Source organism: Castor canadensis, chromosome 3 (assembly GCF_047511655.1).
Source record: "Castor canadensis chromosome 3, mCasCan1.hap1v2, whole genome shotgun sequence".
In the NCBI taxonomy this organism is placed as follows: domain Eukaryota; kingdom Metazoa; phylum Chordata; class Mammalia; order Rodentia; family Castoridae; genus Castor; species Castor canadensis.
Genome location: NC_133388.1, coordinates 14,436,063 through 14,463,552, shown reverse-complemented (window position 1 = coordinate 14,463,552; position 27,490 = coordinate 14,436,063). Strand labels below are relative to the sequence as shown.

General features: G+C 37.7%; 1 protein-coding gene across 6 annotated transcripts in view; it reads right to left on the bottom strand.

The window, feature by feature from the left end:
* Dicer1 (dicer 1, ribonuclease III) overlaps window positions 1-27,490 on the bottom strand; it is a 71,069-nt gene that overhangs the window by 16,876 nt on the left and 26,703 nt on the right. For 4 of the 6 annotated variants that reach the window (XM_020182402.2, XM_074067215.1, XM_020182406.2 and 1 more), the window contains 18 exons: window positions 26,724-26,854; window positions 25,534-25,668; window positions 24,944-25,104; window positions 22,347-22,515; window positions 20,363-20,835; window positions 13,116-13,248; window positions 11,399-11,641; window positions 10,521-10,675; window positions 8,255-8,387; window positions 7,232-7,307; window positions 6,416-6,555; window positions 4,646-4,825; window positions 4,161-4,374; window positions 3,811-3,964; window positions 2,714-2,896; window positions 2,362-2,467; window positions 1,796-1,971; window positions 69-849 (listed from right to left, as the gene is read on the bottom strand). In XM_020182402.2, coding sequence (XP_020037991.2) covers window positions 69-849; window positions 1,796-1,971; window positions 2,362-2,467; window positions 2,714-2,896; window positions 3,811-3,964; window positions 4,161-4,374; window positions 4,646-4,825; window positions 6,416-6,555; window positions 7,232-7,307; window positions 8,255-8,387; window positions 10,521-10,675; window positions 11,399-11,641; window positions 13,116-13,248; window positions 20,363-20,835; window positions 22,347-22,515; window positions 24,944-25,104; window positions 25,534-25,668; window positions 26,724-26,854 — 3,743 coding nt within the window. Of the gene's footprint in view, window positions 1-68; window positions 850-1,795; window positions 1,972-2,361; window positions 2,468-2,713; window positions 2,897-3,810; window positions 3,965-4,160; window positions 4,375-4,645; window positions 4,826-6,415; window positions 6,556-7,231; window positions 7,308-8,254; window positions 8,388-10,520; window positions 10,676-11,398; window positions 11,642-13,115; window positions 13,249-20,362; window positions 20,836-22,346; window positions 22,516-24,943; window positions 25,105-25,533; window positions 25,669-26,723; window positions 26,855-27,490 lie in introns of those variants that run through there. The other 2 variants (XM_074067216.1, XR_012446044.1) reach the window with 2 other exon arrangements.

Genomic DNA, 27,490 nt, shown 5'->3' with positions numbered 1-27,490 from the left:
AACCCTCCAAGACACCCTCAGACACCCTGAAGAATTAACCACTGAGAAAAAAGAGAATGTTATCTTACCTTTTTGCTTCTCATATATGAAAGACGGCCCTCATGAGCATCAGGGTAAGTGCAAAAGAGATATGTGGTGATGGCATGCTTTAAAAAGGAGTCACCAAGCATTTCAAGCCGCTCCAGGTTAAACCCATCACTGGCATTGGACAGAGTCAAAGCCTGAAGAATCAGTCCAGGATTGGGGCCAAGTGTCCTTGAGGAGTACCCAACAGAAGGGCTCTGCTCAGAATCCATCCTGTCCTTGAGTGCTTTAACAGTGTCTGTCGTACCAGGCATCATGGCCACTGCGGGACTTCCATCTGAGGTAGATTTGTTAGCATTTCCATCAAGGTATTTATTACTCAGTAGAGTACATTCATCGCTGGGCTTGGGCTGGTTCTCATAATTGTATAAATTCTGAATGGGATATGAGGTAGTTGGTTGTACAGGTATTTCCTGCTTGTAGTAATTCAGCTGATTTCCTTGGCAAAAGTCTCTGTTAGCTAAATCATAACTGCCGTTGGCAAGATTTTTATTGTAAGAAAGACCATTAATTGCTGCAAGATCTGTTGAGACTTCAATCTGGATCTTACCAGATGACTCGCTGAGTAACGTTCTGCAGTTCACAGACATTTGGTCATGATTTTCTAAGAAGGTTCTATTAGCACCTTGATGTGCAGCATTTTCAGGGACTATAATTGTGCTGTGCTTACAGTAATTATCATTTTCAGCCGAACAGGAGTTAGAAATTGAGATGAAGGATTTGCTGTCGATAGATTTTTTCCACCCGAAGTCTAGGTTAGGGTACCTGCAAAGACATTTTTATAACTGATTTTTGGTCAGATCCTTCAAAAGGGCTAGGCTCAGAGCAATAGCATTCTGAATTAAAACAAATCAAACAAAAATCTCTAAAAAACATTCCTACTTTAGAAGATAAACAAGTTCCCAAGCTAGATCTCAACATAATTTGGAATTCTGCACAAAGTCAACTACAAATCAGGCATAGCTGCCCAAGAACACAGCATGGCGTTTGAGATCTCAAAGCTCGGAATGCCTGCAGAACCTGGAGCCACAGACTTTATAGGCAGAATCCAAGTCCCCTGATTAACCAGGTGAGCAACTTCAGGCAGTTCACATAACCTCCCTGTGCTTCAGCTTCTGCACTTGCAAATGCAGCTAGCAATTCTTACCTTGTAAGGTTTCCTAAGATTTTAATGAGTTAATAAAGGCTATACCATTTAAACTAGTGTCTACTGGGTAACCAAAATTAATTTGAGTAGTTAAGCAAAAACTTTCTTTGTAATACAGAGATTTACTAATGAGAAAAAAACAATAAGGACAAGAACATCCTGAGGCAACTGCTTTTTAGTATATATTTGGAGTTTTAGAAGAGAAAGGCAGAGTCTTAATTGTTTTCACTCTCATTTCAACATCATCACTGGAAGAAGGAGTATTTTGCCTGAGATCTCTCCTACCCCTAACTTGACAAGAACAAAGGGCTCACGAATCAATGTGCAGATAGATGTTCACTTAGGAGCCAAACAATGCATTTTTCCCCATGTATTTGATAACCATGTTTTCTTTTAAGTCTTTTAAGAAATACAGAAGCATGAGGTCCTGAGTTTAAACCTTAGAACCAACAAAAAAAAATTTTTTAGTAAAAAAAAAAATAGAAAAACATTTTAACTTAGTTCCATTCTATTGCAAGAGGACTTCATGACCCATGTTCTTTCTGGCTGGTAGCACAAGCATACCTAAAATCCGCAGGAAGTGATCTGACTCCCACGCCAGCATCGCTGGCTGTCTGGGCTCTCAGCTCCTCTGCAGTCAAAAGGCAGTGAAGGCGGTAAAGAATGCTGGGGAGACAGACTGCTTTTCTCCATAGTGATGCTGGAATTGGATGTATAGCACAGAGTTCTGGAACCAGTATCTTTGGGTAAGGAAAAACGTGGGCAGATAAATAAATATAAAGCATGCACACACACCAAGAATAAAAGAAGAAAACTAAAGGCCAACTTCACTAATGGATAAAGATAAGAATCATAGATGCCCATGAAATCTAATTTTTACAACAGTAATCCTTTGAATCTACATGGGATTTAGCCTAGAATTCACAAGGATGATTTTGTGATATAATTGTATCAGTGGTCCAAGGATTAAAAAAGAAAAAAAACTCTCAATACTTACTAAAGAGGGCATAAAACAAAAGCTAAGGGTTGGTGAATTCCCTAGCATTTACAGATCACTCAGTTAAGTGAGTGATATACAACTGAAATTGGTCTTTCAAATATGAAAAAGTATGCTAGTATCAATCCATTACCTGTTTATTCTGCAGACTTTCCCACTTGGCTTTCCTCTTTTCAGCACTGCTTAAAGGAAGTGCTTTTCCCTTCTGATTCAAATGTCGTGGTGTCAAAAGATTAAGTCTATAAAAATTTCAAAACAAATTTATGAAATGGACTTTCCCCGTGGCTTTCCAACTTTGGTGCCTACAAATCATCTAAAGAGCTCATTTGGCACAATCCCCTAAACTACAACCTGGGAAACTGTGCCAGGGTCTCCTGATTTTGGAGTCCATAGATAGGCAGAGGTGCAATGAACCTCTGTATATGGCCTGGCCTCTGAAAAGAAAGCCTCAAGTGCAATCTAAATATTATTTCTGAAGCTCTTACCTGGAAGATGTGTGGTCCACATCCAGCAGTGGCTGGTTGAGATTGGTCAGGTCAAGGTTATACTTTGTTTTATAATATTCTGCAAAAGTTTCATATTCAGGGGAAGGAAATTTACTGAGAGGGGTAAGATCAGTATACACATCAGCTACATAAAATCGATGAGGCTGATCAAAATTGCGATATCTAAAAAAGAAAATCAATGAGTTACTTTTTCATCTAAATCAACTATTCTCAAAACACAATTGTTTTAATATGAAAACACAAATTACAATCAAATTCAAAAGGCTAAATGTAAATAACATTAATGAAATTCCAATTCCAAAAGATGTATTTCAAGTGTATGTGAGACAATAAAAACTGTATCTTTATCAAGTAAAAAGTGACACTCCATTCTCCCCTATTTTATTATTCTTGTCCTAAATATTTACACTTTGACAACATATGAAAGCTAAACGGAACCTTCCAATATCAACTGCATCTATACAAATAATACAGAAAACTTAGAAAATCCAAACTGAGTAAATACTTTGTAAATTACACTAACATGACACACAAGATACTTGCCACATAAAATGTATTACACTATGAGCGTGATAGTCAAGTGATAATTAACATCTAAAAACAGAAAAATCAAAGAAAAATTCAACCACAGAATTTTAATTCTCTGAAAAGCGCTTATACTTAATTTTATTACCTCAAAACTCCATTCCCTAAGCTTTTTTTATAAAGACAAACGTACCCTGTTTATCTTCATTGAGCTTAATAACATTATTCCCTACAGAAATTTTAAGAAGCAAATATATTACTCATGATCAAATCCTATAATAAGACTTTGGGGATGGAGACTTTAAGAAGAAAGACTATCAATATTATTTTTGTAATCTGACCTTCACAAAGTAAAATCCCTTCACTTTCACTGTTCTGGGTTTTGTTTTTTAAGTAAGTAAGCCAGAGAAAATAGGCCCAACAGTAAAGATGCCTGTTTTCTATTGGTACCACTAGTGCTAGAGTCATAGCCCACTTACAGTCCCATGTGAATGAAGGAATCTTTTGAAACAAATTATCACTGCTATTTTCTTTCCCATTAAAATACCTACCTTGGAATGATAACTGCATCTTGGTAATCTTCTAATTTAAAAACAAAAGGTGTTTCTTTTGAATACTTTGTACTAGGAATGCCTATTCGAGCTTCAGATTTCTCAATATCTTCCATGAATTTAAAGTCAATATCCAAAGTGCTGGAGTCATTAACTTAGAGGAGAAAAAGACTCTTTAGCTTATTAAAATATAGTACAGGCTCTCACTTAAGGAATATACTAATATATCTAATTAAGTATTATCAAAACAAAAGATTTTTATAATATACACGATAAGCTAATTATAAGCAAAACCTTAACTTTTTTGGTTACTGTAAATATCAGTACTCTAAAGTCTGGGTCCCTCTTACCAACATTGAGAGGTAGAACACAGTATGCTGAATCAGCTTCTGTAGGTTTAAATTCTAGTGCAGGTTTTTCAAGCCGAAGAATATGTGAGAATATATACTGGTGAAGTCTTGTAATTAACTCAAGCATTTGTAAAGACAACATGAAACCAGATTTCTTCAACTCAATGGATATGGTAACCTCTCCAGAGCGTGTGTACACAGGAAAATGGGGAATCTAAGCAAAAAGAACAATAAAGCACCATCAGTCAACACAGACCTTATTCTATACAGTTAACTTCAGAAGAGAATGATGATCACGTCTCTGTCTTTTGGCTAAGATCATGTGTAGAAGAGAATGATGCTATCAGAATAGAACAGATGCTTCAATCTTTAAATAGTAAACACACTGAGGTAACAAAGACACTTACTACTAGTTTTCTTTTTTCCTTTTCCTTAAAAACAAAAAAATATGTTGCCCACATCAACAATCAATATGAAGGATCTACCTGAGGTATGGGTTTGGCTGTCAGTATTCCAAAGCATCGTGTGGTATCTTCAGGGGGATAGAGCTTCCGCCTTCTGAAATTGAGTTCGTCTGGTAATGGAGTAGTTAAGACCATTCCTATCACATACAGGTAACAGGGCTGATCAGGTTTGGGATAACTATCCCTCAAACACTCTGGAATCTAAAGTTGGAAAGAAAATTAAGCATCATGCTCAAGTACAAATAGCCTCTAATCCAGATATTGATAAGAAAATGCAAAGGAGACCTCCCTATTACTTAACTCTGCTCTCTGCTGGGAAGTCAGCATTTCTCAGGTCTGAGCCTCATCATGGCCCAAGTTTACCTACAGCTGCCAAGATTGTATAAAACAAACAAACAAACACTGTAGGGTCTTTAAAAAAAATACTATTCATTTGAACTATTTCTTTTGACTAGAAAACTCTCTTCTTCCCTGGGCTTTTAAATTATTTGCACACTGTAACATATCAGAAAATAAAGGTAGGCAAATTTTTTAAAATTACATATAAACATGTCAAAGGTAACTTTCATTTACATTTTATATACTACACAATTTCTTATGCTTTTCTCTATATATCAACTTATGTAAATACATACACGTATTTTCAACACAAATGGAATCACACAACATAGACTGGGGTGTGTTTGTGTGTGAAATGATATAAACTTTATCCGCAATTACTACAACTAAGTGAGCTGGCTATCTCATTATGTGAGTCATACGATCTCACACTGTTTCTAAGCGCTCAATAATAGACCCTACAGATTAGGGTTTTGCAGCTTCTGAGACCCAATGACAAATCACTGCATTAGTAGCTAAAAGGTTCAGAAACACTGGTGAGAGGCAGCTATGATCAGAAGTGCATCAGGTAACACAGAACAGATTAAACAAGAGGCAGGGTAGCACTGTGCTCCTCAGAACATATCATCAGTGGCATTTCAGATGAAACTAGTCCAACATGGAAAGTGGATATGAAGGAAAAAAGCATTTTATGAAAATGGGCAACATTTATAATTTTAATTTTAGGACTGTGGCTCAGTGGTAGTGTCTGCTTATTAAGCATGAGACCCAAAATAAGACAAGACAAAACAAAAAAACTCCAATAATCCTGAAAATGTTTAGCTGGGTGCATATTTTTGTTTGAATTTCTTTGAATTGAAAATCATAAGAAATATTTTTAAAATAAACACCTCAGTCAAGTATTAATGGAACTGGAAGTCAGATTCAGAAATGTTTAATATGTGAATCTTGCTTGGATTTCACAGATCAGGCTAGACCCACTCCACTGAAATAACCCATTTCAACCCTCATCATCCACTTCTGAACTTCTGGCAGTTAACTGTGCCTCTACCTTCTACATGCCCATCATCTTGAGAGAGCATATTTTACACCTGTCTACTTTCCCATACAAACTCTCTTGTCTTAGCGCAAGTAAGGTAAGAATCACATCACTAAAATGAATGAAAGAATGTCTCTCTAAGTGAAATAAACCCATTCTAGGTAGAAGCTGATAGATCAATTCAAGAATCCTTTTGAAAAAACTAAGTAAGTAAATATCAACAATTAAAGTGTAAGTAAAAGGGCTGCTCTGCGAGAAGTCATGGATTGGAAAAATGGATGAGACCCAAAGAGTGGCTAAATTACAAGGATCTGGGAGAATATCCAAGCAGAGAAGCATATCAGGATTTGCTGTAGCAGGAAATAAAAAGTCAGAAAGGCTAGATTTTTACTCAGTTGCTAACCAATACTAACTGCTTTTGGGTAGCACTGTCTTCGTTTTGTGGAACCTGGTCTTCCTGGAACACTGGTCTCTTCTTCATCATGTAAATCAAGCTCTTCTTCATATTTAACAGTCTCTTTCCCAACTGGCATCAAATGTTCATCCAGTTCACCTAAGAAATGTAAAAAGAGAATTAATGCAAACAACCCAGATTTTCCTCTCTCAATTAGTTAGTAAATGCTCTAGAATGGCATTGTTAGGAAGCAAGTGGAAAAGTAATGAAAACTGAAGCACTTTTGCTTTTAGTCATGTTCTAGTAACCATATGTGAAGCCTCAGGCAAAGTCTATTTTGGCATTCTTATATTTCATATGAGCAGGGCTGCAAATTGTGTTCTTAGACTCAAAAACACCTCAAGAGGACAACAGCACACATCCCTTCTAAACAAAAATGCCATGGAAAACAAGTCTTCCCATTAGGGAAAAAAAAAAAAAAAAGATAATTTTCTACACTAGAAGAGACAAATCTGAGAAACTAATGCATTCAACACAGTTGTTTATGATTCATGACCCACAGCTGCTGGAAGACTGTTATATATTTAAAAGGGTGAGTCAAGGAAGCAAATAAACAGCAGTAGCAGTTAAGCTGTAAAAAGTAAAGAGCTCCCACAATAGGGCAGGATCTTTCAGAGTCATACAGTATTTACAATTCAATGCACCAGAGTATATCAAGAAGACAAGTTCACAGCCTACAAACCCCTTAGAAACCTGTGAAGTCCTCCATATGCTTTTTTTTTACAGTGTTTATAATTAATTTATATTTACAATGTTTTCAAACACACTTGCTTACCAATTTTGTGCAGTTTTTCACAGCAAATGAGAGCTACAACTCTTTCAGCCAATCGTACACAGCTCATTGGTGGGCCCTGAAAATAACAAAAAACTTACCATTGCATATGTCTGTAGCTACAGTATGTGAAACACCTACGGGACCTCTCCCCAGTATCTTTAAAGCTCTATTTACCAAAGCAAAGATCTTAATTTTGAAAAAAATGCAAGTTTAAAAAAAAAAAAAATCCTAATCTCCGTATCTGAAATAACCTTTAAGTGGGGGTGGGGAGTGGTAGTGTTGGAAGGAAACCCAGGGCTTCATACATGATGGGCAAGTGCTCTCCCACTGACCTATATCCCCACTGCCGAAACACTCATCTTTAAAAATCACCTGTCTAGCAAGAATGAAGCCGTAAGTTCAAACCCCAGTACTGTCAAAAAAAAAAAACAAAACCCTGCCCATTAAAATCTAAGTTATAACTAAGATTTTATAATTTTGACCAATTTACATTTCAAATGATTTTACAGCATTTTATTTTCTTGTTTGCAACAAAAATAGCATTAAGCTATACAGCTATAACATAAATTAGTACTGAGCAGCTTTGAATGTGCAAAAGAAATTACTCATCTTGGAATATCTGTAAATTGTAAATTGGTGTTGGGACCAAGAAAGACTACATCCAGTTAAAAAAAAAAAAAGAAAAGTAAAAAAAAGTACATTACAAAGAGAATTTTGAGTCCTCAATAACATGACGAGGGCAACTCAACTACATTTTTGTGCCACAGCTGAATGATTTTGCCAAAAAGGTTCTCATTAACAAGACCTCGAAGGAAAAACTTCAGAGGTCATCAATCTAATTGGAAAAGTCTGCAAATTGTACTCTGTTAAAAAGCTGAACAGGCAACTGACTACAAGATATAAATCTACTTTTCAAAGTAGATTTTAAAACCAGATTTATAACTTGTGAGTCTTAGAGAAGCTAGGAAAAATTCCATCAATAACATACTGTAACATGCACAATCAATACTTTTCTAAACTTACAACAATGGAGGCCCGAAGAGGTGAGTTAATCGGCAAATAAAGAGTTGAGCGAAATGTACCATCATCCAGCTCTTGGGTTCTACATTTGGGAGCTAGATGAGTAAATGGATCACTTGGTAATCTAGCACAGTATCTGTGAAGAAAAAGAAATCCTAAAGATGGAAAAGTTTGTATTGATACTCACAACCTAAAATTTGGTTTCTTACATCCCCCTTCCCCCAAACTCGATTAGTACAATAACATAGAACACAACAACTGAAACTGATGTGTGCAGGAAATTACATTTTTAATCTTGCTTTTAAAATTTCAATTGAACCTTTAATTTAAACAGCTGTAAGTGTCCAGTGTCACCTTATTACACCTGAACAGGTGAAGAGAAGATGTTTCTATTTCTCAATAATTTTACATTTACCAGCAACCACATAACACAGAGCATAGAATAATAAAATTATAGCAACAGATTATACTCCAGTAAATAAAATAGAATCCATAAATTCAGAGATAAGAAACAGTAATAAAAGAATATTTACATGGGAGAATAAATAGCTCTCCCTTATAGAAGAATGGCAACTAAGAGTAATGAGATTAGAAAGTAACCATCAGTAGCCATCTTAATAACCACAATTCAGGCAAGAACTATCCAAAGATATTACAATGATGGGTCAATCTGGGAAAAGGAATAAATTTTCTGTAATTTCAAAGTCTCTCCCCATAGGATAAATACAAGATGACTTTATAATACAGCAAACTGGCAAGCCTTACTCAAGTGGTCAGTGTTACACCAAGTGTTTAAGGGCATAAGTAATTACAGTTAAGATGGGATCAGAACACAGTATCATTTCAGTCACAGGCTGGACAAAAATGTATAAACTGGGTTTGATCATGAAAAACTATCATTTAAACTCAAACTCAGAGGCAGACTACAAAATGGCTGGTCTACAATCATCAAACATTTCAAGGATAAGCTGGACACTGGTGGTTCACACCATAATCCTAACTACTCAGGAGGCAAAGATCAGGAGGATCTCAGTTCGAACCCAACCCAGACAAATAGTTCATGAGATCCTATCTTGAAAATACCCAACACAAAAAAAGGCTGGTGGAGTGGCTCAAATGGTAGAGCACCTGCCTAGCAAGTGCAAGGGCCTGAGTTCAAACCCCACTACAGCCAAAAAAAAAAAAAAGTTTCAAGGTTGAGCCAGGCATAGTGGCACATGCCTAAAATCCTAGCACTCAAAAATAAAGGCAGGAGGATCGTGAGTTCAAGATAGGCTTGGTCTGTGCAGTGAAACTATGTCTCAAAAAAAATGGAAAGGAGAGGAGAGGGGAGAAGGGAGGAGAGGGGAGAAGGGAGGAGAGGGGAGAAGGGAGGAGAGGGGAAGGGGGAAAGGGAAGGGAGGAGAGGGAAAGGGGGAGGGGGAGGGGAAGGGGGGAGGGAGAGGGAAAGAGAGAGAAAGTGGAAGGGAGGGAGAAAAGAAAGGAAAGGGAGGGAGGGAGGAAGGAAGGAAGGAAGGAAAGAAGGAAGGAAGGGAGGGAATAGATAAATAACAAAACAAAACCTTTCAAGGTCATTAAAGTCATGGAAAGGCTGAAGAATAGCTCCCCGAGACTCGGGAGATGGGGCAGCATGGTGTAGCCACAATTCTGGACTGGATGCTTTGGCTACAAAGAACACTCTTGTGAAACCTGAATGGTGTCTCTGAGTGAAGGGTGCATGGGAGTTCTCTAGTATTCTGGCAACATTTTAAAGTCTGAAATTGTTTCAAGATAAAAAGTTAAAGAAAATCTTATACTTGCTCCTTCAGTTTGCATCTGAAATTTATCCTGATACATAAACAAGATATGTACCTGCTTTCCTTACTTCTTAGAAAAGTTTTTAGCTCGGGAAAAATATAAATATTCAAAAATACAAATTAACTTATAATAATCTCAATTCATTGCTAATGGAAAATTTAACATTACCTAGAATTCACAGTATAAAACCAAACATTTTAAGATTTAGAAAAAGTCATTCAGCATTACAGAATTAAATCTAAATAAAAGAAGTACGCCTTCATGTCAGCCTTGTCAGTAAGTACTGAATGTTATTACTGCACAATGCTTACTTTTGCATGAATGAGAGAAAACAACTTTTCTTTTATCAAAATACTGCAAGCTGCACATGGGAAGGCTGGTGATTCTGAGATCCAGACAGCAATACAAGTCACAGTTAGAGACTCACATCTCGCACTACTGACAGGTTCCATGAAATGATCTGATACCTCACCTGTTGATGTGTCCAATGGCAGTGTTGATGGTGACTCGTGGACCCCCATCATCAGGCCGCAGTACATATGGTGGGAAAACATCATCATCATCCACAACAGCATCAATGTCAGACTCACCAGTATCAACTGACTTGGAACATTTGTTTCTTAAAATCTGAACATTTTAAAGCAGAACAGTATAAAAAAGAACTTAGGATGAGAACAAATCTCTTCTTTGCCATATGGTAGTTGTCTGCCTCTGTATTTATAGAAAAAGTTCTTTTAGCCAGGCATTGTGGTACATGCCTGTAATCCCAGCCCTCAAGAGGCTGATGGCAGGAGGATCACAAGTTCAAGACCGGCCTGGGGTAACATGGTGAGACCTGGTCTCAAAAAAGGAAAAAAAAAAAGCTCATTTACATGTCATATCTATCTCTCCTAAACACTTTCAAAACTCCAAAGTCACCTACTACAGAAAACTGCTCCCACAAAATCTTCCAGCTCCAATCATGTGGAGACACTCACCATAAAGTATAAGGTCTACACTGAACAGTATACACACACACACACCCCCCGTCAGTCTCTCACAAGTCTCACTATGTCATCACTCCCCCTCCACAGCTCAAACCAATCAACAGTCACGAGTGTCTACACTTACAGTACCCTTTCCCAGAAATCCTCCCCCAACATCCATATGACCTTCTTACTGGTACTTTATTGAGACATTCTAAACACTTTGTAAAATACTGCCAGGTCTTTGGAATCACTCAACATCCTGATAATGTATACACACTCTGCACACCCTTGTTGAGACTACCTTCTGTGGATAAAACTGCTTTTATCTAATTCTGAGCACACAGAGAATAATGAAGATACCGTATTAACTTTTTGATCTTACCTTCTCGATAGCTTTGTAGGTTTTAAGATCTTCTTCAAAACTTTTCATTTTGTCTGTGTCTGCTAACATTATGTAATTAGAGATTGGTGCCCTTGCTCTTCCTTTAGACTGAACATAGGATCGGTACTCTGTGGGCAAATCAAAACGAACCACCAAGTTGCATTTTGGTATATCAACCCCCTCTTCTACAATACTTGTTGCAATAAGCAGGTTGGTCTCATGTGCTCGAAATTTCCTAAGTACCTGAAAAATATCCACCAAGAATAGCAATTCTAAGAAATTTTCCAAAGAACACAGTATTATTAAAATTACTAGCAATGTTCATTTCTGACATATACCTTGGGCTATAGCTCTAAGGTCAAACTAAAGATGACAATCTAAAGAGACACGAATGCATGGCCACATGGACCCAGAAACTTTGATTTCATGACAGGAGATCTCAACTGAATGTGAGTAAGAAATCAAAGTGCCTCCTACTTTACAGAAGCACCCACACCTTAAGCCACAGAAGCCGTCAGGCTGAATGGTCTGTCTTCTTTATGATCACAAATACATCTATCCAACCAAGTGTCCAAGCCTGGAGGCTTAGTGACATTCTCACCCTTCATAATGATACCTTATATGCATGAGACTGTACCAACATCCCTCCAAAGGTGACAAAACTCTATTACTAAGTTCCCTGATGCACCTGGAATTAAAAATTATAAACAGAGCATTGCTTATTTCCTGGCACCTTGGGAAATTTTCAACTTAAGGAATCAGAATTGATTAAAACAAATGGAAAGTTTTTTCCCATGAAATTTTAAATCACATTACTCCCCAATATAGAATAAGTGAAATAATAACATAAGCTGGTTTTCACATAGTCAGATCTATTAGACTGGCTCCTGAACTCTCCAAACCTGGAATATTATCAAAAAGCTATGATGAAAATACCTTTAGTAGGAATTATTCTACAAATTTTAAGTTAAATAACAAACTTTAAATAAAAGGTTTTGTTTGCGAGTCAGAGCACTTCTTTATCATGTTGTTTCCTATATAAGACCTTAAAAAGCATGAAAAAATTGAATCTAAACTCTATAAAATAAGGCCAAGCATGATGATGCATGCCTGTAATCCCAGCTACTCAAGAGGTATAGGCAGGAGGATAGTGGTCTGAGGCTGATCCCAGGCAAAAAATATAAGATCCTATCTGAAAAAAATAACTAAAGCAAAAAAGGCTAAAGGCAAAGCTGAAACAGTAGAGTGCCTGCCTAGCAAGCATAAGGCCCTGAGTTCAAATCCCAGTTCTACCAAAATAAAATAAATCTATAAACTATAGTGTTATTTTTTTTTACAATGGACTTGAAAAGAAACATATTTTAGGAAAATATTTCTACTTCTTGCTTTGTGGCCATCTGGAGTCTACAGAAGTTATGGTTATCCATGCTTCATTTTTCTATGAGATATAGTTGTATGACACCAATTCAATAAAGGAAAATAAACAGCTTAATGAAATTAAGATGCAAAATTGATTTACCAGATTTATGAGCATATAAATAACCCTAGTCACCTCATGAGACAGTTAGTCTATATGAACAAGTATCCTATATTACAAAAAAAAGGAAGGGAAGGAGGGAGGGAGAGAGGGAGTTGAAGAGAGCTCCTGCAGGCAAAGTTTGTCAGTAGATGTTCTAAACACCACTATCTATCATGCAGTTATTTGGATGCAGGTTACCTCTTCCTGCTTCCTGAACTCAGCTTCCATCTGTTTGTTACGAGGCTGATTCTTCCCAATGCCATGTCCAGTTATGAAGTTGCTGCTGATGTAAGCCAGCTCTGGGTCTTGTTTGCCAGCTTCCTTTATCAATCTAAGAAAATTATGCACATTTGGAAGTTAAACCCTGCTGAAGGAAACATATTTCAACTTTTGTTTTTAAGGTCTCCTTTCAGGTAGGAATATATATACAGTGTTTTTTGCCAGCATACCCAACAAAATGCAGTAGGCATTTTTTTCCTATCTAGCTTCAGCAGAAATCAGTGCCACATTTCATCACATCAATCTGTGGACCGAGTACTTCCAATGCCAGATAAAAAGCTTACTTATGCTGACAAATGAAATGGTCCCATGGCCTCCAATGTTTGATATGGTGATGATGGCTACCACAAGTGTGGTCTAGTTGGGACTGAACAAGTCAGAGAAGCACAGACCCTCACACACCTGGGCTCTGAGGTCTGACGTTAAGGAAAACGGCTTGATGCAGCTCTTGCACACCAAGCTTCAGCAGCTACCGCGCTCTCCTACGTGGCTGTGCTGACACAGAGCAAAGAGTGACGAACCTGATACCAAAGGGAACACATCGTGCCCCTCTACAAGTAGGACAGCAGTCCAGCTGTGTGTGAGACAAAAGAACGGCTGTTTCTTTTCACTTTACCCTACACCTTGTATCAGGAGGTATAAGCAGAGCTCTGGAAACGAAGTGCCTCAGTGTCTCCATTCCAAAACTTTCTGCTTTCCAGGCTGTTAATTAGACTGACACAACAGAGGAGTGGACTTCAGCACAGCAGCACCCCAAACTTCCCACCCTATTCTGTCATGAAAGATGCGGCGTCCTCTTCCTGCCTGCTCCTGGGTATTAACCAAGGATGCCAGAAACTCAAAACGGGCCTTCTGGCAGAGGCATGGAAAAGAGCTACAGGTCAAGATCACATTACATGGAGACCGAAGGTTAACAGTTAGTGCTGCCATTACAGCTATTTTGGAAATATCCACATTCAAGAACTCAGCACACAGGATAAATGGTTCCACACCTGATCTAAGTGATTCCATATGGTTCCTCTGAAGTCATACTACATAGTATAAATTCCTAATGGAAAATTGCATTTTTAAGTCAAACCACTTTTATTTAAAAAAAAAAGTACATGAAACAGGCTAATATCAAAGATCTGGGAGGAACAAAGTGGCAATCTAGAGTACCTCCTGCCCTCAATCAAGAGAACACTTATGTGTCCACACTAGCTGGACAGTCTGTTCTGCAGTTCAGTATGATGTTAGTAACAGAGAGCAGAAGTACATGCAAACAAACATGCCCAAAAGCCAAAAATCTGAATCAATCGTATCAGAAATAATGTGTACTTCCAAATTTTAGTTTACATAAATAAGCATCAACTTCAACATAATAGAGAGGTTCTTAAATGCATTTCAGGCTACTTGAAATTAAATATACTTTGCCAAAATTTGCAATCTGATCATTTCAATTAGCTAAGAAGTAGAAACACTAATTTATTTCTCCTGAACAACACGCACATCAAAACTGCAGAGAATTGAAGAGACAATACATGAATAAAAGAGCAATAATTACATGCTATTTAATTACTAATTGAATTTAATTAAGATTAATTATTATAACTAAATGCTATACAGCTATAGTGATAACATTTGGACAGGAAAATAAGTTCTCTATGGGATGAATTTAAAGGATGCCTGATCGTGTCCCCAAGACAGAGCCACAGGTTCAGGAGAAATACAAGTGCCTGGTATCCTCAGGGAGGACATTGTGGTGTGGTCAGAGAAGGTCTTTTCTCTTCTGATACTTAAACTGAGTTTACATGAACTGCCCCACAGGCAAGCTGTTCCATAAACTACTGTTCTCTGCCGCTTGGTGCTTCAAACAGTATCTATAACCAAGAACCAAATTTTAAAAAAGATTTCCCATGTACCAGACCAGTATTTTTGTAAAATTCCATAAAGACCCACTATTTAGAAACTTAAAAAGCACTGACACTCAAGTAGCAATTTTATTATATTTGACAGACACAACATAATTGCCACACTGCTTACAAGAGCGTACATGCTTACTCTTGACCTCTACATGCAACCCAAGGCAAAGTAAGACCACGCTGTATGTGTACACACAATGCCTCCCCGAGTGGACAGGAGACAGCATGACCGTAAACAGGGAAAATGTAAAACAAAACTAGTAGATTACTAACAACTGTTTTTTGACTAAACAAGACAATTAATGCAGATAGACACAAAATGGAAAAAAACCACATAGAACCACAGCTGAAAATTCTACCATGTACTTGAGTACATTATCCACAAGACCTGACAATACTCCTCACTTCTTATATTTTCCTGTCAATGTGAGAAAACCAAATACCATTTCTCTTATGATTTTATACCCCCAAAATGATCAGTTATAGGACAATGCTGTTACTGCACTCCCCAAATGTGTCCATAAAGAACATAAGATTAGCAGCTACTATTAGATGATAAAACAACCATTTTCATATACATTGTCTTTAATTAACAAATCAGTTAAGAGAGTAGGGAGTGTTACTATTTTACAGACGAAGAGGCTGAGGCTTTAAAAACTTAAATAAGGCTGAGGACAGTAGTTCATGCCTGCAACTCCAGCTACTCAAGAGAACTGTGGTTTGAGATCGGTCTGGGCAAAAAGTCAGAAATACCCTATCTTAACAAAAAAGCTGATGTGTTGGTACAAGCCTGAAATCTCAGATACACAGGAGGCACAGATAGTAGGATCACAGCCCCAGGCCAGACCTGGCAAAAATGCCAGACCCTATCTGAAAAATAGCTAAAAGCAAAAAGGACTGGAGGCATGGCTCAAGTGGTAGAGTGCTTGTCTAGCAAGTGTACAAGGCCCTGAGGTCAAACCCTTCGACCACCAAATAAATAAATAGAAGTAAACAGATAAATAACATTTAAAAATTTTCACAAAATATATATCCAGAAAATTGGCTCAAGTGGTAGAATGCCTGCCTAGCAAGCTTGAGGCCCTATGTCCAAACACAGTACTGCTAAAAAAGAAAAAGACGGGGGAGGCTTAAAAAGAGACAGGGGCTTCTTGACAAAATAGCTAATTATGGCTGGGGCAGGGAAAAAATCCAAGAGTCTTATAATTTCACGTAAAAAAATAAAATACATACATATATAAAAGCAACCTATTATAGTAAAAGGGATAATAAAGAATCATGTTACCAAACAATGAAGTACTCAAAAAAAAAAAAAAAAAAAAACAAAGGGTGAGGGTGTATGAAAGGACAAGAAAGCTAACCTCAAACAGCTCTGGCCAGGCTGGAGCAACAAAATACTGTGCTACTGGATTATAACCCAAAGTTTAAAATAAACACAGGTTCATTCTGATAAAAATACATGACCAAATACACATACATAGAAAAGTAAATAAATAGCATGAGAGAGACAAGTTTCCCTTTCAGAATTCCAAGCAGTATGTGTAAATGACACACTCCTCTAGGATGTAGAAATTAATCCCCACCATGGTCTATACTTGGAGACTCACTTCCAAAGCATAAAGAGAAGGAAGAGAAGGCTTTACAGTCGAGAAGACTGGTATATGCTATCGTAACTGAATGATGAAGTTAAACATCACCAATGGTATTTTATGTTGATACCATGAGCCCCTTGCTAAGATGTGACAAGAAGCCTATTCCTGAGACAAAATTCAGCCAACCCAAATGGAGGGGCCGTCTATGAAATGTTTGGCCAGTACTCAAGCCTGCCAAGTTGTCAAAAACAAGGAGAGACAGAAACTACCACCAGACCAGAGATGCTGAGAGATACAATGATGTGCCATGATCCCATGAGTTAAAAAGAGGGCAAGGAACAAACAGAGGACACGATAGAGAGGGGCGTGGTAATCCCAGCAAATGGGAGGCTGAGGTAGGAGGATCATGAGTTCCAGGCCAGATTGGGCTACAAAATGAAACCCTGTCTCAACAACAACAAAACCACCAGAGGACAGGATGGAAAATATAGCAAAAGCAAAATAAGTTCTGGAGTGCAGTGCACAGTAATACACCAGTGTAGTTTCTTAGTTGTGACAAATGTTAACGGGATGTTAACAGTGGAGAAACTAGGGGAGGAAGTACAGGAACAATCTGTAGTATCTTTCTAATTTTTCCCTAAATCTAAAGTTAGACCAGTATAAAAAGGTATTACGGGGAAAAAAGGCAGAAGGATAGAGACAGGATATGAACTCAGGTTTGTACAACACCACTATTACACAGAATTAGTAAATCACATGAAAAGAAGACTAAACTTGGTGCCTGGGAGCCATTTTCTGACACTTGATCATCTGCAATTCTCACAGGGTCACAAAATGAGTCTTGGCTTCTTCATCTGTGATATGTCATGAACATATTTTAAATATACCTAACAGTCACCTATAAATCCCTATATAAGGTAAAAGAAAAACTGTAAACAGGAGACTGAGAACATACCTTACACTACACACAGACGGAGCTGTGTGACCGATGGCTTCAAACAGGAGAGTAGAAACAGCGTGTGTACTGCAAGAGCTTATACTCCCATGAAACTGCACTAAGGGGGGTTTTCTTCCCACTAGACTGATGGAAGGTAAAGAATCTGGATTTCAGGAAGTTTTTCTAAGCTTATTAAAAAGCTTACTGGAACAAGACTTCTATTGTACATTTCATTAGCTGCCCATAAAGTCAACCCTCAGACTGCTCTTGATTCATCCTGTAACACTAAATTCCAGACACATTCTATGAAAGCTGACCACAATTCATCTGATCCTTAGTCAATAGGAAACAACCAATTGATTTTAGATAAACCCTCCTGCACACATCTCTACATAAGAATGCATGGAGATCAATCCCCAGCATGGAGGGAAAAAAGAAAAAAAAAAAGCTCTCAGAAAATGGGGGAAAGAAAGAAAATTAATTCCCATTCTTCTCTCCATGCCCCAGAAAATCCTAATCCTTATACCATCCTATAAGGAGGCAGGGAGTATATTCATAACTAGGCTTAGAACTGTGCCAGTACTGAACTCTTCTGACCCCTGAAATACCTTTCCCATTCTAAGAAATAACCCCTCATCAGTCATGTGCTTTCTGGCCGTCTTCCCACTGTACAGCACTGGTCTCCAGTGTTCTGTGATGCCGAGGAGCGTCATGGTTGTAGAAAGAAATGGAGACTAGGAGTCAGGATATTAGGATTCTACAATTGTCTCTGCCACTGACTAACAATTTAACTTAGAGCAAATCACTTTTCCTCCGGAGGCACTTTCTCTTTTTTATAAAAATAAGTGGCTTGGATTAGTCAGTGAGGTTGCTTTCCAACCTTAAATGTCTGATTTAAAGGTAATTCAGTACCTGAAGTTATTTTACTTCGCATTCATCAGAAGGTTCAGGCTCAATGACTATGAAAATTACCAGACTGAAAATCACCAGATGACTACCCTCGAGTCCAATTTCCCCTTACTCAAAAATTTTAAAACTCCTAAACATTCAGAAGCAGTTAAGAAAAAAAAAAAAAATCCCAAGTTACCTCAGGAAACAAAGCTTAATTTTTCCTTAGAGATCACTACTTGCAGAAAAGGCTCTCAGGGATCAACTTTGGCCAATTACTGGATCTCAGTGAAAAGTACATTGTCTTAAGTACAAAATAAGGACCCTTTCTGGACAGAAAGTAATAGAAAATCCACCCACAAACCAAAAGAACCATACATTAAATGATCAGTGAACATGAATTTAAAGTATAACTTTATGGCTGAGTTTTTATTCAGGAAAAATAAACCTTTATCGAAGAAGAGGCAAAGGCTGGAACCTTACAACCTAACATAAGGACTCACTGTCGCCTTTGCCAATATTCTCAGAACTCTACCTAATATTCCTACTCACTTTCTATTCAGAAATGTTAGTAGATAGTTTATAAACCAGTCCAAATTTCAAGTCCAGTTGTTCTAAAGTTTTTCCAGTGCGGCCCTGAAAACTTGAATCAATATAAGCTAAGCCTGCCAGGAAAAGTCCTTTGCTCTTACCCAACAATCAACACAGGAGACTTCTGTGACGTCAAAAGGTATGGGGACTTTCCTGCAGCGAGCAATCAAATCACTTTGTAGGAGCAGACACCAGCTGGGTGTCCTGTAGTTTGACTTACTCTGACACTACCTGGAGATATCATCAGATCCCCAGGACTGCTCAATCAACTTGATCAATCGCTAGATCGGATGAGAATCACAAGTCCCAAATGAAATCGTACTTCCCACCACCTCCTCTTCAGGTTTTATTGATTTGCAAGAGCGGCTTCTGGGACCCAGCAATATTTATGTCTACGGGCTTCTTACAGAAAAGGAGTACAGACCTTCTATGCCCTCTCAAGGCAGCCACCCTCCTAGAACCTTCATGTGTTATCAGGAAACTTGCCTAATCCTGTCCTTTGGGTTTTTAATGGAGGCTTCCTTACTTAGGCATGACTGATTAAATCACTGGCCACTGGTGATCACCTTGCCTTCAACTCTTCTCCCCTCCCAGGAGGTAGAAGAAGCTGAAAGTTCCAACTCTGTAATCCTGCCTTGCTCCTTCCAGTGACCAGCCCCATCCTGAAGCTACAGAGGGGTTACCAGCTATAAACCAACTTATTAACATGCAAGACATTTAGCACTTTGAAGATTCTAAAGATTTTAGGAGTTGCATGCTAGGAAACAAGAATAAAATCAAATAGGTATTTCACAATATCACATTTAAGAAAGAAATCAACAAAAAATTAGCCACAGGTAAAATTTATCCTAAGATTACCTGAAGGAGAAAGCTTTGTGTAAACTGCTGAACACATTGCCTCACCTATAGTTAGATGACAATAACTATCTGAGCTGACTCTAACAAGTGAATACAAAACAGGAATGCTTTATTTACTGTAACTTAATTTTTCTACATTACTCTCTATTTTAGATGAATTTAAATGGATTAGTATCCTTTTACACAAAAATCTCAGTCTTGTCAAAATCAGCCTTTAGGGAAAGTGACTCTTGTAAATACCTCTCTGTCATTTCAGTAAGTGCTACACATGAATGCAGGACCAAGTACAGGACACTCACATACCCTTTTGCTGGCTTTTCAAGCCATTGTAGCTTACTGCTTCATGACACAAAAGTGTGTTGCTCTGTATGGAAAAGGACTCTAACCTGAGAGATTTACCTGTTGAGGACAACTGCTGTGTATCTTCTTTCCACAAAAATAATTCCACATAAAATGTTGGTAAATGGAGAAGGGAAATTTGTCTCTGGCTTTTCTTTTTCTTCAACTTCTTCATCCTCATCATCATCCTCAGAATCACTCCAAGAAACATAATTATCCTGATTCCTATTATTATACCATTCAACACTTTCAAACTGCTGTCGCTCATATGGTTTATATTTGCGCAAGATTTCAAGCAGTTTTATTACTTTAGGAGTGACGAATTTCAAGTCAAGTGAGGCAGGTGAGAAGTGCTCTTCACATAGTGCATGTATTTTCCTTAGGAAAGTGTCTGTAAACAATAAAAACTTCCTGTGCAGCTCCTCTTGTTCATGCTTGATATACTTCTGAAGTTCTCTTACCATCATTCCAGCTACTTTATCTGCACACCAGGGTCCCAAAACTACCAGTACTGCACGACAGTCTGATAATATCTATGAAAAAAGGGGAGAAAAAGGCCAAATGCTAGATAATAATCATGCAGTACTTTCACATGATCTAGCTGGGACATGGTTGTCTTCAAACTTCCCTTCAAAATCAACTTATTCCACTAATATAACCACTGAGGTCAATGCCCTAATGTCAGGGGAGGGGCCATTGGTTTTTCTCAACCTCTGCTACTTCATGGACCTATGCCTAAAACCATCTATTTTTCCATCAGAAATAAGAAAATAGAAATTGAAAGATGCAACTGTATAAGGTTAATAAATCTTAACAAATCTTGATTTTTAGATCTGTAATTAGTCAGTACCACAACTGAGTTATTTACTTCCTGCCAAATTATGCAAAGAACTATGTAGTGGGACAAGTTTACTTTAGAAATTTTTGCTCTTCAAGAAAGAGCAAAACAATTTTCCTTGAGCTCTGTATACAACATTTCCTGGTCTTATATATATTCCATTACAGTAAGTCTTTAAAAAAGATAATAGGAACTGTGGGTGAATTCTGGTGGGTCTTCTTCCAGGACTTCTCATTGCTAAGGTTAGACTATTCTAAATCCACTGGAAACTGTCCTCTGGCATCACTTGAAAATGCTACCAAGAGGGTAGGGCTCCTCATCTTTAAAAGTCTCAGCTAAATCCACATTCTGATCTTGCAGATCATTCACTGCACAGCTCTCTACCTTACAACTGAAAACTCACACGCAGGCTATCCTGGGAGAACTGCCAGTCTGCAGGCTGGCAGAGGACACAGTGTGGTGAATATGGAGTTAGTAAGAATTTATAGGGTGAAAAAAATCTGGGCGTTGCTGCTGCTCTAAAAAACAATCCACAGAAGAGAAATTAGGACCTGCTTGAATGCAAAAAATGCTTGCCCACTCCTAGGGTGGAGGTTCTCAAGCTTTGATGAATGTCACCATAATCACTGGAAGGCTGGTCAAAACCCTAAACTCAATTCTGGGACTTCTACCCCAGAATTTCTGGCTCAGCAGGTCTAGTATGGATCCTATAATTTGCATTTCTAACAAGATGGGGGGCAGGACACTGCTCCTGCAGGTGTGGGGCCAATATAGGACCACTGCCCTAAAGACTCTCTTCTGAAGCTGTAACACTCAAGGATAACAGGCTCACATCCAGTTACACACACCAGGAAACAGCTAAGAACTCATTTAGTCCAAGTGTTGGAGCAGGAACTAACTCTCCTGATCAAAAAGAAAACAAAAAACATTGGACTCCCTGCTTATACTTTCATAACCATTACATGAACCCTAACTGATGGACTTAAGTCCTACAGGGAGATACATGTATCTCTAGGTCTACAAGTATCTGTCAGCTAAAACCAACCTTCAATCTAATGTGACTTGTTTAATGAAAAATGTCCAAGGCGATAAGAAGACCTTAAACTAAAATGTATAGAAAATGGCCTCATCAGAAGCATATTTTCATTTCAATATTAAAAATAAACAGAAGTTTTACTATACTTACTCTACTTAGTACATGCTTACCTGTTTAGAAATTAAAGTAGAATCTCTTTCTTTTGAATGTACAGATATATTACAGTCATTGATAAAATCAAGTGCTTCTTCTAACTCCTTGAGCAGTCTTTCATAAAGCCCACTTCTATCAGTAAATGGTCCACAATCTACCACAATCTCACATGGCTGAGAAGTGTATCTTTAAGATCAGAAACAAAAGTCAATTATCAGAATGGTGAAGTATTTAAAAACTGTTTTTAAAAAAACATGGAGAAGAGAATAGGTACTAAGATAATTCCAAAATGTTAGCAGTGGGGTGGATTTTAGGTTTTTTTTTTTTTTTTTTTTTTTTTTTTTACTTTTTGTATTACTGAACTTCTCCCCCAAAAAAATGTGTGATATTTTTGCAAACCAGTGATGTATTATTTATAAGATATTTTCTAAAGGAAGAGGAGAAGAACATAAAGAAGGGAATACAAACTGGGCTTCTCTCCAATGAAACTATTATGCTGGGGACCTTATGTGGCGTCTTCCAACTTAATCCTCATATATGGAGGATTAGGAAGGAAACAAGAGCCTAAAGACATTAAGTGATTCCGTCAACAAAATTTAGGACTGCCTTCCTCTTAAGGGTTGTTCAGCTATACCCCACTATCTCCCCAAACACCCTTTGCTTCATTTTTGAAAGTTTACAATTGGATGTGGTGGCCCATGCCTGTAATCAAAGCTACCTGGGAAATGGAGGAAGGTGGACCACGGTCCAAGGCCAGCCTGGGCGAAAGCATGAGACCCTTATCAGAAAAACAAACTAAAAGGGTGTGGCTCAAGAGACAGAGCACTTGCATAGCAAGCATGAGCCTTCAGTTCAAACCCCAGTACTTCCAAAATAATATAAAAAGTTCATTACAACATTCTGACCCATTTGCATATCTAACTAGTTTCAGTTTATGTCCTCACTTGGGCCAAAAGGCAGACTCACTGTATGGCATCCTTGCATGGAACTGGCTCTTATCTGCACCATGTCTGCCAGTTAGGTTGCAAAGAATAATGCATAAGGTTGATATTCCAAGAATTGTGTGGACAGATTTCATTACTATCTCAGGTTTTTCTGGTTTGTTTTTAGGTTTACACTTCCATCTTTTGCTCCCTTAGGCTTCAGCCAGAATAAGGAATAAATCTTCAAAATACTCATGAAATTCAATAATTACTTTTCAGAAGCCGAAATAGGATGGGAGGGCAGGGAGTCACAGGGAAAAGTTTTATCATAAAATCTGTCCTTTTCCATACTACCTGAAGTTTTAACACCTGCAAATATCAGCTTTATTTTTAATGTATCATTGTAAGGAAAACAATCCCAACTTTTCATTTGTTTCTCATGTTATTCCTTGGAATGCCTCTCATAAAATATAACAAGAGGAATGGAACATTAATATCTTAAAAGTACATTGAGGATTTTAACTAAAGAAAGACAGTTAATACTATAGTTTTTACTTTTAACAATCAGAATTCACACTTGAGAGAGGCACATTTAGAGAATTAGGTAATACTTAATCCAATAGATCATTTCACAGGTATTGCTTAAATTCTCTAATAGCTCTACTTCTCCAAAAGCTTCATTAGTACGAGCCAAGGAAACAAACTCAGGTTAGATAAATGCAAATATCAGGCTTTTAAAAACATACACAGCATGTATGTGTACATCCTAACTGGTACAGGCTCTCAGAAGTCAAAAAACAGCATATCCTACCGGTTGTAAGATCTGTATCTCACATGGCATTTGCATATCTAAACTGTATGACTCTAAAATGTTGCCTCTTCTCACTCTACAAAGATAATCCCCCTAGAACCCTACTAAATGCCAGGAACAATGCACAGTGCTTTCCATGTGTTCTTGTACCTGGTATCAAAGAATCCCATGAAACTACTCTCAGTGCCATTTTGTAAGTTCAGGGAAGTGACTCACCCAAGGTCACACAGCTTATAATTAGTGGAGCGAGTAATCAGACCCATGTTTGACTCAACTCCAGTCTTCACTACTAACTACAACTGTCCTAAGAACCACCACAGCCTTGTTCAAGATCACTCTAATAAGGACATGACTATCTGAAGATGAGCTGAATTAGTTACATTTACTTAAAACCCACTTTCCTAATTTACATAGACTCCCTTTCACCAACTTACACAAATCATAAGGAGCCCTTTTCTCAGAAATCTACAACCTATTTTCAAAACAATAGATGTTTCCTAATATTTTAAAGTCCACTGCTGAATTCTGTAAGTAAATTAATGTTCTTTCAAAGACTGTGTGAGACATCTAGATCAGAAAAACAAAGCACACACATTCACAGAAAAAAATGCTAAAGTACTATTAAAGTCTCCAGTCTCTGGCAACATCAGCAAATGGAAGGACTGACAGAAACAAAGTTGCTCGAAACAGAAAAGCTTCCATCTGCTAGATTTTTGCACTTCCGGGTAACTGTACTTATAAAGAACTCTCAGGCTTGCTCATTTCAGTGACATTTGTTTTCTTCAGCAAGCACTATCTGCAGGGCACTACAAAAGGTACTGAAGGTGTAATATTGGTTCCAACTAGCCTTATTAAAGCCAAGCCAACCAGAAGCGCATACCTGTCTAAGACCACCAGGTCAGTTGCAGTTTCAGCATTACTCTTAAGAATTTTCTCCAGTTTCTGAATCTTTTCTTCCAATTCCTCTGGATCACATTTCCCATTTAAAATGGATGCAGTTAGTCCCAAAATGCGAGGACATGATGGACAATTTTCACAGAGCTAACATAATAAAAGATACTGACAGTAAAGACTTCATTTTGAAGGCCATTAACTAGAGACACTACTGTATTAAAACATATCAAAATCACTGACAAATACTAAAAAACAATTTGTTCAGTGGAAACATCAATACAGCAAGGATAGCATGATATCATGGAACTGAATAAAGTGAAGTTTGTTTAAAAGACCTGTATTTCGAATGGGCACATTTAGATCACCTATGAAAGATTATTATACAAAATTAATTTCTGTTATGATATTTTAAAATATTGTAGAATTAAATGAACATGAATTTTAATATTCACTCACTCATACAATATTGTTCCCAATATTGGTAACAAATATTGCTTTCCATATCTTAAAAACACCCTGCACATATTCACCAATTTGACCATGAATTATTAAAACTGATAAAGTCTAAAAACCTACCTTCATAATTTCTCTGTAGGGGTGGTCTAGAATTGCAAGATGACACTCATCAAACACCAAAAGGTTAATGTCTGACAGTGATAAGTAACCATTTTTCAAAACATTCAAGGCGACATAGCAAGTCATAATGAGAACCTAAAATAAAACTGACATCAGTACACAAACATGCCATTCACCTGTGTAGATGCATGCACATGAGATCAGATCACGGAGCCGTCATACAGAAAGTGAGAAGAACCTGACCAGTCAAAATTAGAAGAGAGATTTCACATCTACAGAATTTTACGAATTGGAACCAAGGAGTAAATTAGGAAAACATGAGAAAAGGTTCTTGATAAGGGAGACATGCCTTTATGATAAATCTATTTCAGGTTTTTAGGTTCCCATAGACCTATTTTGACTGATGGGACCTGTAAACTTAGTCAAATCATAAAACAACTCCCACTGTTTTTAATGTTTTCCCTATTGAATTGATAAGATTTTCTAGAAGACTAAATGTTCTTCTCAGAGACTATCATTCTGGGGACATTTAAGGGCTTCATTTATGAGGATTTATCCCAGTATGTGAGAAATGGTAGTAGACCACGGGCTGTTGAAAGTTATAAGAAATGGCTCTTCACCACTTTGTGTCTCCCAGCACCACACACAAAAGGCCCTCAGTACACACTGACTACACAGAATCATGGAAGTCAGAGGGAGCCTCTCTCCAAGCAAAGACCTCAACCAAGAGACTTCTCCACCTTCAATACACTTAACTAAGAGTACTTTTTCGGAAAGCAGTATCAGCAAGTTGGAAATAGGTCATAAAAATTTGTGTTTTCCTTTTTCTTTTTTTTTTTTTTGAGAAAAGGTATCACTAGGTATAGATAGCTCAGGATGGCCTGAACTCATGATCCTCCTGCCTCTGCCTCCCAAGTGCTGGAATTACAGACATGTCTCATCATGCCCGGCAAATTTGTGGGCGAGTAATAATGAAAGCTGTTTCTTTTCTACAGACTAATTTACTTGGCTTTCAGATGAGTCTTACAATAAGAGAGAGAGAGTGCATAAGAGCTAGTTTCTAGGCTGAGAAAGAGCAGGAAAGTAAGAGTCTTCAAACCTAAATGAGATAATCAAAGCTACATATCATTTTATAAACCAAGTCAAGGACTTACAGGATTTATAAAATGCAGCTTCTCTACAAGTCTTACCTGGTGCTTAGTAAACTCTTGGTTCCATCTCTCTTTCGTCCAAGATGCATTTACTTCTGGATTTGAATATTCCCCAACCTTGAGATCAGAATGAGTTCTTACAGCTGACACTTGTTGAGCAACCTGGTTTGCTGATTACAAATAAAATACTCCATGTAAATATGAGAAATCCTGCCTCACTGACGTTCTGGGCTAAATAGTTATTAAGATAGTTACGGACCTCTTCATTATTATTATACCTAACCACCAGTCTTTTAAACAGCCAATTTAAGAATCATGGTTCCAAGGTCATCCTCCAAAATGTACTTAGGGCTCACCACCTGGCCTCTGTCAAGGACTCCAGAGAACTTTCACTGTCTTCCCTCTTTACAGATGAATTCCTCCAACCTTAGACTATCCCTTCCAGGTCAGATGGCACCTGCTCCAAATCCCCCCACCTGCTGTCTTCAATAAAACCACATCATTTCAGCAGAAAATAAGACAGTCCCATATTATTTCAAGCAGTTATGCTGAGACAATTGTTAAGAGAAGGGGGAGGAGTGGCATGCTATATTAGGATAGCAGTTTGGGTTCATAGTTTATATTTTTTAGTTTGACATATAATCCCAAAAATATAAAAATCAGTATTTTAAACTCACATTGAATATCTAACCTTTAAGAAGCATGTAACTTCCTTTCTAACACTGGTATAGCAAATCAGAAATCCAAAAGTATCTATCTCATAATCAAGCACCTTTTGAGTATTCTGTGAAGCTAAAACATCAAGA